At 54.8% G+C, this 6,657-nt stretch overlaps 1 protein-coding gene across 1 annotated transcript in view; it reads left to right on the top strand.

Moving 5' to 3' along the window:
- Window positions 1-6,657, top strand: part of NES (nestin) — an 8,674-nt gene that overhangs the window by 597 nt on the left and 1,420 nt on the right. Inside the window, exons 2-5 of the mRNA XM_006775778.2 lie at window positions 5-106; window positions 1,250-1,374; window positions 3,348-3,421; window positions 3,665-6,650. Of these exons, the coding sequence (XP_006775841.1) occupies window positions 5-106; window positions 1,250-1,374; window positions 3,348-3,421; window positions 3,665-6,650 (3,287 nt within the window). The remainder of the gene's footprint in view (window positions 1-4; window positions 107-1,249; window positions 1,375-3,347; window positions 3,422-3,664; window positions 6,651-6,657) is intronic.

Here is a 6,657-nt window from a genome sequence, read left to right as displayed (position 1 = left end):
GCAGCTGCAGGCCGAGCGCGGCGGCCTCCAAGAGCGCAGGGCAGCCCTGGAGCAGAGGTTGGAGGGCCGCTGGCAGGAGCAGCTGAGGGCCACGGAGAAGTTCCAGGTGAGGAGGTGGGGGACCTGGGGCGAAACAAGGCTCCGAAAAGTCCCTACGGGGTTCAGAGACCTTCTGGGGAAGGGAGTGGGAAGTGGGGGTGGAATGGGGGGTGGCTGCCCATTCAGGGACCACTTCTTAGAAAACTCATTTCTGGTGCCAGAGGCCCTAGACTTTCACAGCTCCCTCTAGAATAGGGTGGAAATGAAAAGGTCAGGGTCGGAGCCTCTCAAATCAGACCGCCTGGAAGGGCAGACAGGCCCAAGACGGGTGTAAGCACCTTCCCACTCTGATGGCCTCTGGGCCCCTCCCCAGACTCCGCTGTCACTGGCAAGATGCCCAGGGCTTTCCTTCTCAGTGCTGCCGAGCCTCATGGTCCTGCTACTCAGAATCCTCAAAGTTCCTAACTACCCCCGTCCCCCTGACAGGTGGGGGTGAGGGGCCCTGCATGAGGGACCAACTGCCCTTGTCCCACGTCATGGCTTCTTAACTCCCTCAGCACATTCCAGAAGCCGGGGACAGCTGCTCCCCCTCACACCGCACAGATGTGACCAGCAACTGAGAAAACAGCTCCCTTCCTGAGCCGACAGAGGTCTCTCCATGGCCACCTCCCCAACCCTCCTCTCAGAGGAGACAGATTCCAGAACATGTGGGAAGTGGAGCGGGTGGGTGTGAGGAGCAAAAGACAGTGATTGGGACTAAGGCAGTGTTGGCTTCCAGTGCTGCAGGCTCCAGGCTTCTTGATTAATCGTTTTTCCTTCTGCTTCTACTCTCCCTGCCCTCTCCTCCGCTCTGTAACCATCTCCTCCCCTCCCTCATGTCCCCCTTCCTGTGGCAGTTGAATTCTGAGCAGCATGTGCAATCATTTAGTCAGCATCCTCAGAGAAGGAGCCCCATGGGAGGAGAGAGAGAGAGAGAGAGAGAGAGAGAGAGAGAGAGAGAGAGAGAGAGAGAACACGCCCGAGAGAGGCCCTTGTGCTCCTCTTGGGGTCTCCAGAGGGGTTCTCTGGGCAGGGAGTGGGATAGGGAGGCAGGAATCTGCTCCACAGACAAGTCAGGAGCAGAAGGTGCTGTTGCAGCAGCCAGGGGGATGCAGGTTCGTCAGCAGGCAGGACCCCACCCTTTACTGACTGCCTCTGGCTTGCTCTGCAGCTGGCCATGGAGGCCCTGGAGCAGGAGAAAAAGGACCTACAGAGTCAGATTGCCCAGGTCCTGGAAGGTCGGCAGCAGCTGGCACGCCTCAAGATGTCCCTCAGCCTGGAGGTTGCCACATACAGGTACAGGTTGACCCCGACCCACCCAGATGAGGCAGAAGGGCCTCAGCTGAAGGGGTCCAGAGCCATGGGTGGTGGCAGCTCTACCCCCACCAGGTTCTGTGACTCTAGGCCAGTGATGGCGAACCTGTGACACACGTGTCAGAGGTGACGAGCGAACTCATTTTTTTGGTTGATTTTTCTTTGTTAAATGGCATTTAAACATATAAAATAAATATCAAAAATATAAGTCTTTGTTTTACTATGGTTACAAATATCAAAAAGTTTCTATATGCGACATGGCACCAGAGTTAAGTTAGGGTTTTTCAAAATGCTGACACGCCGAGCTCAAAAGGTTCGCCATCACGGCTCTAGGCTGATCCCTTTCACACCAGTATATTTCCCACCTGAGCCCACTTAATCCCCGATGGGTTCAGGACCAGAGAAGTATCCTGTGCCCAAGAAATCCCCCAAGAAGAGGTGATACTGCTGAATAGGAGAGAGGGCTGGCTACCTGTGGGGCATCTGCATCCGGACTCTTACCCCAGGGGGCTGAAAAGCCCTGCCTGAGTGTGTATTCTCACACAAGGAGGTAAGTTCCTTGGGCAACCTCAGGAAGGAGGAACTGCAGGTGTGGGTAGGTGGCACTGGTTTGCACTGGCGAGTCTCCTTGTCTGGGAGATGGAAGATGGGCTGGGTGACCTCCAAGACCCCTTCCATCCTGAATGTCATGGGCCTGACTACTCTCAAATCCTAGTCCCTTGGCCCTACCCAGCCCTTCTGCTAGCCACATTTCCTGGTCCAGGCTGAGACTGAGGAGGTGCTGCTGCTCTGGCTGCGTGACCTTGGGTAAACTCACAGCCTCTTCCGGGAAACTGACCTGGTTGGCTGAGGGTTCAGTGACAAGAGCCTGAGGAAGGGGCTTTGCTACCATGAAGGGCTTCGTCTACCAAGCCCACTGTGAGGGCCAGGGTTAGACAAGCTATGAAGACAGTGCCCCCAGAGTCCACAGACAAACAAAGGCAGGGGTCCTAGGACAGGTTCTGGAGGGGAGGGGAAGCAGGGCCCAGGAAGGAAGCAGGGCTCAGTGAGGAGCCAGGGATGAGGAAGGGAGCCGTGGAGTGAGCTCAGAGGGCAGGATGCTGCCTGGGGAAGGATGGAGGTGAGACTGCAGACAATACTAACCAGACTCAGAGATCATGAAGAAGAGCCGAGAGTTGATGTTCAGCATAACCTGTTGAATTGATTGTTTTCCCCTCCTCCTATGTATGGGTCTCTCCTCCTCAGTCCCCATGGGGTATTGAGGCAAAGGCATGAACACAAAGACTTCCGTTGCCCTAAAAGGCTTGGGACCCAGAGCACTTAGAGATCCCAAGATGAGGGCCTTAACCCCAATCAAATCACTGAGGGAAAGGGTCTGGGGAAGGCTTAACCTCTGGGTTTTTGAGGCCTGAAAAGGATTTAGATGAATTCTTTTATTTCTTTCTGTGACTAGCTCCTGGGGCCCTGGGGGGGGAGGAGGGAGCCTATCCCATGGGAACAGCCTGAGAATTCCTGCTTCCCCTGGGAAGCCCCTCCTTAGACCCTCCAGATGGTGGTGTGGACAATGGCATCAATTAGCATGAGAATGGGCACCACACACAGAGGATGAGGTCATTAGCCTGGGGTGGGGAGGGGGAGACCAGTCTCAGCTATATGTGGGAGTGTGTACATTGTGTCTGCTGTGTGGGAATCTGCTTGTGTGTCTGTGAGCTCATCTGTGTGTCCCAAGTATGTGTGTGATGCTCTGTGACCAAGTGGGTGATATCTGGATAGGTGATTTCATGTACACAGCCAAGTATATCCCCACCTGTGGCTTTCATGTGATAGTGGTAAAAATGAAAAGGAAGCCTGCAGTATTAGGGTTTTGGTTTTTATTTTCGTGTATTTTTCTGGCTGGTTTGCCTACTGGCCTGTGGACAGAGGGCTGACCCAGTTTTCCCTCCCTCATTCCCCAGGACCCTCCTAGAGGCTGAGAACTCCCGACTGCAGATTCCTGGCGGTGTGTCCAAGGCTTCCTTCAGCTTCCAGGGTAAGAGTTGGGGCCAGGTTCCCCCTCCTCAAAACTCTGCCCTTTTTTGCTTTTCATATCCCAGAGCAATTCCTTTCTTGAGAGGCACCAGTCTAAGTCTTGACTCCTTGGCTCCCAACAACCCATACAGTAGGAGGCAAGGAGAGGGCCCATGGGCACTCCTGCCAGAAATGGTAACTGCTCTGTGGCCCCATCCCCCTGCCAGTACATACTGACACCGTTTCTTTTCCTCCATCTTTCCAGACCCCAAGCTGGAGCTTCATTTTCCTGGTACTCCAGAGGGCCAGCGTCTGGGACCTTTGCTCTCTGTCCTCAGCCCTACTCCCCTCTCCTTGCCCTTACCTGATACTCTTCAGACACCTGTTCCAGCCTTTCTGAAGAGCCAGGAATCCCTCCAGGCTCGTACCCCCACCTTGGCCAGCACCCCTATCCCACCCACAGCTCAGGTTCCCTGCCCTGCTACAGATGGAGAGATCAGAGCCCAGGATGCCCCTCTCTCTGTGCTCCAGCCAGAGATTGGGCAGCAACAGTTTCCACAGGCCATGGGGGCTGAAGCCAAGGTAGCCATCCCTGCCAGCATCCTGCCAGGACCAGAGGAGCCTGGGGGCAAGCAGCTAAAGGCCAGTCCAGGCCAGTCCCCTGAGGATCATGCCTCCTTGGCCCCACCCCTCAGCCCTGACCACCCCAGTTTAGAGGCTAAAGATGGAGAACCCAGTGAGACTAGAGTGTCCAGCAGATTTCAGAAGGATGGTGAAGGGGAACTGTGGGAACTGGCAGAGAAGGAAATAGCCATAGAGGTCAAAGTGGTAAGCAGCCTACAGGAGCAAACACAGCAAGAAGAGGGGGATCTGGACAGGAAGGAAATCCAGGACTCCCAGCGTCCTTTGGAAAAAGAAACTCTGAAGTCTCTGGAAGAGGAGGGTCAAGAGCCACTGATGTTTCTGGAAAAACAGAGTCCAGAGACACTGAGACCTCTAGGGAAGGAGAATCAAGAGCTATTGAAGTCTTTAGAGGAAAAGGACATGGAGCAAGCGAGAACTCCAGAAAAAGAGACTCTAGAACTACCTAAGCCTATAGAAAAAGAGGACCCGCAGACATTGCAATCTCTAGAAAAAGGGAATCAAGAACTAATGAGATCTCTCGAAGATAATCTAGAGACATTTTTACATCCAGGGAAGGAAAATCAAGAATTAGTGAAGTCTCTAGAAGGGGAGAACTTTGAGTCCTTGAGAGCTCTAGAAAAAGAGAATCAAGAACCACCAAGGTCTGTAGAAGAAGAGGACCAGAAAACACTGAGAACTCTAGAAAAAGAAAATCCTGAGTCGCTGAGGTTTCTAGAAGAGAATCAAGAGTCCTTGAGACCTCTAGAAAAAGAGTACCAGGAACCACTGAGGTCTCTAGAAGAAGAGGACCAAGAGACGACAAGACCGCTAGAAAAAGAGACTCAACAGCCACTGGAGTCTCTAGGAGTAGAAGACCAAATGACATTGAGACCTCTGGAAAAGGTGGAACCAGAGCCACTGAAGTCTCTTGGAAAAGACCAGGGGATATTTAGACCCTTTGAAGAAGAGAATCAAGAGTTATTAAGGTCCCTAACAGAAGAGAGTATAGAGGCAGTAAGATGTTCAGAAACAGAGCATCTAAAACCACTAAAGTCTGCAGGAGAAGATCTGGAAATATTAAAGTCTACAGAAATTCAAGGGCCACTGTGGTCTCTGGAAGAAATGAACCAGGAGACAATGAAACCTCTAGAAAAGGAAATTCAAGAATCGCTGGGGTCCGTGGAAGAGAACCAAGAGTCATTGAAGTCCCTAGAAAAGGAGAATCAAGAATCATTGAGATCTCTGGAAGAATGGAACCTAGAAAATTTAGGATCTCTGGACGAGGTAGACAAGGAAAGTCAAGAGTATCTGGAAGAGGAAGAGAACTTGGAGAAGGGAGAGAACGCAGTGTCACTGAGGTCTCTGGAAGAGGAGGGGCAGGAGCTGCTGCTGCCTGCAAACCAGCAGAGGGGGGAAGATGTGGGGATGGGGGCCCAGGAACTGGATCAGGAAACGCCCTCTGGGAGGGCTGGCGTGGACGATGAGGATGAGGCAGAGCTGGACCTGAGGGAATGTGATGGCTTCTCTGGGAAGGAGGGATCTGCAGAGGAGGGAGAAGTGCAGCTGACTGCCACAGGAGGAGCCTGGAGCACAGGTGAGGGGCACCCAGGGAGCCCTGAGCCCGAAGAGCAGAGGGCTCCAGCTGAGGGCACCAGTGGGGAGGGAGTTGCTGGGGGCCTTCAGAAACCTGAAGAGCCAGAGAACGCGGAGGCCCGAGGCCTCCATGCTCCCTGGGGAATGTCAGAGGTGATAGAGCCAGCATTGGAAAGTGAGGATAAGGCCCCAGGGGGTGGCCGGGCTTCCCCACAGGTCACCTTGGGGTTGGAGGCAGCCATGGGTGAGTCTGCTGCAGGAGCTGAGCAGGGACTGGAGCAGAAGACGGTAGGGTTGGAGGACCCAGGCCACCTGGCCAGAGAGGGGGTGATGGAGCCATTCCTGGGGGAAGAAAGTTTGGAGGCAAAGAGTGTGCAGGGCTTGGAAGGGCCTGAAAAGGACCTAGAGGAGGCAGCTGCTCTGGAGCCAGAGCTTTCCATACTGCCCAGGAAGAGCAGAGACACTCTGGAGTCTCCTGGGGCTGGGGAGGAGTTGGAGCCTGAGGTCCCCTCGGGAGAAGACGAGGTGCTCCCTGCTGAGACCTTGTGCCACGATGCAAGTGAGACCCATCGACCCAGGCTCCTGGGGTCAGAGGAAGCTGAGGAGGATGCCGAACTGGGGCTAAGGTCCTCCAGCCCCAGGCCCACTGAGCCCTTGTCGCTCACCCCAATCCCTGAAGCTGCCCCTGGGCCCCAGCCCCTAGCAGAGGGGAACCAGGAGGCTAGCTGGGGGCTGGAGGGCAGGGCTGAGGCCCTGGAAAAGGTGGAGGGTGAGAAGGAGGAGTTGGGTCCTGGGGTCCTCCCCGAGGGCCTCCAAGATGAGGAGGAAGAGAGCAGAGATGAGAGCGAGGCTGATGAGCTGGGGGAGACCCTTCCTGACTCCACGCCCCTGGCCCGGTATCTCGGCTCCCCTGCCTCTTCCGAGTGGGACGGAGCTGCAGAGCAGAGGCCCTCCCCTCAAGGGGAGGCCAGAAAGGAGGGCTGTGATTTTGCTGTCCTGACCCCTGAGGGCCATGGGGCCCACCCAGAGGAGGAGGAGGAG

This window comes from Myotis davidii, unplaced genomic scaffold (genome assembly GCF_000327345.1).
Source record: "Myotis davidii unplaced genomic scaffold, ASM32734v1 scaffold208, whole genome shotgun sequence".
NCBI lineage: Eukaryota > Metazoa > Chordata > Mammalia > Chiroptera > Vespertilionidae > Myotis > Myotis davidii.
This window is presented reverse-complemented; position numbering and strand designations above follow the sequence as displayed.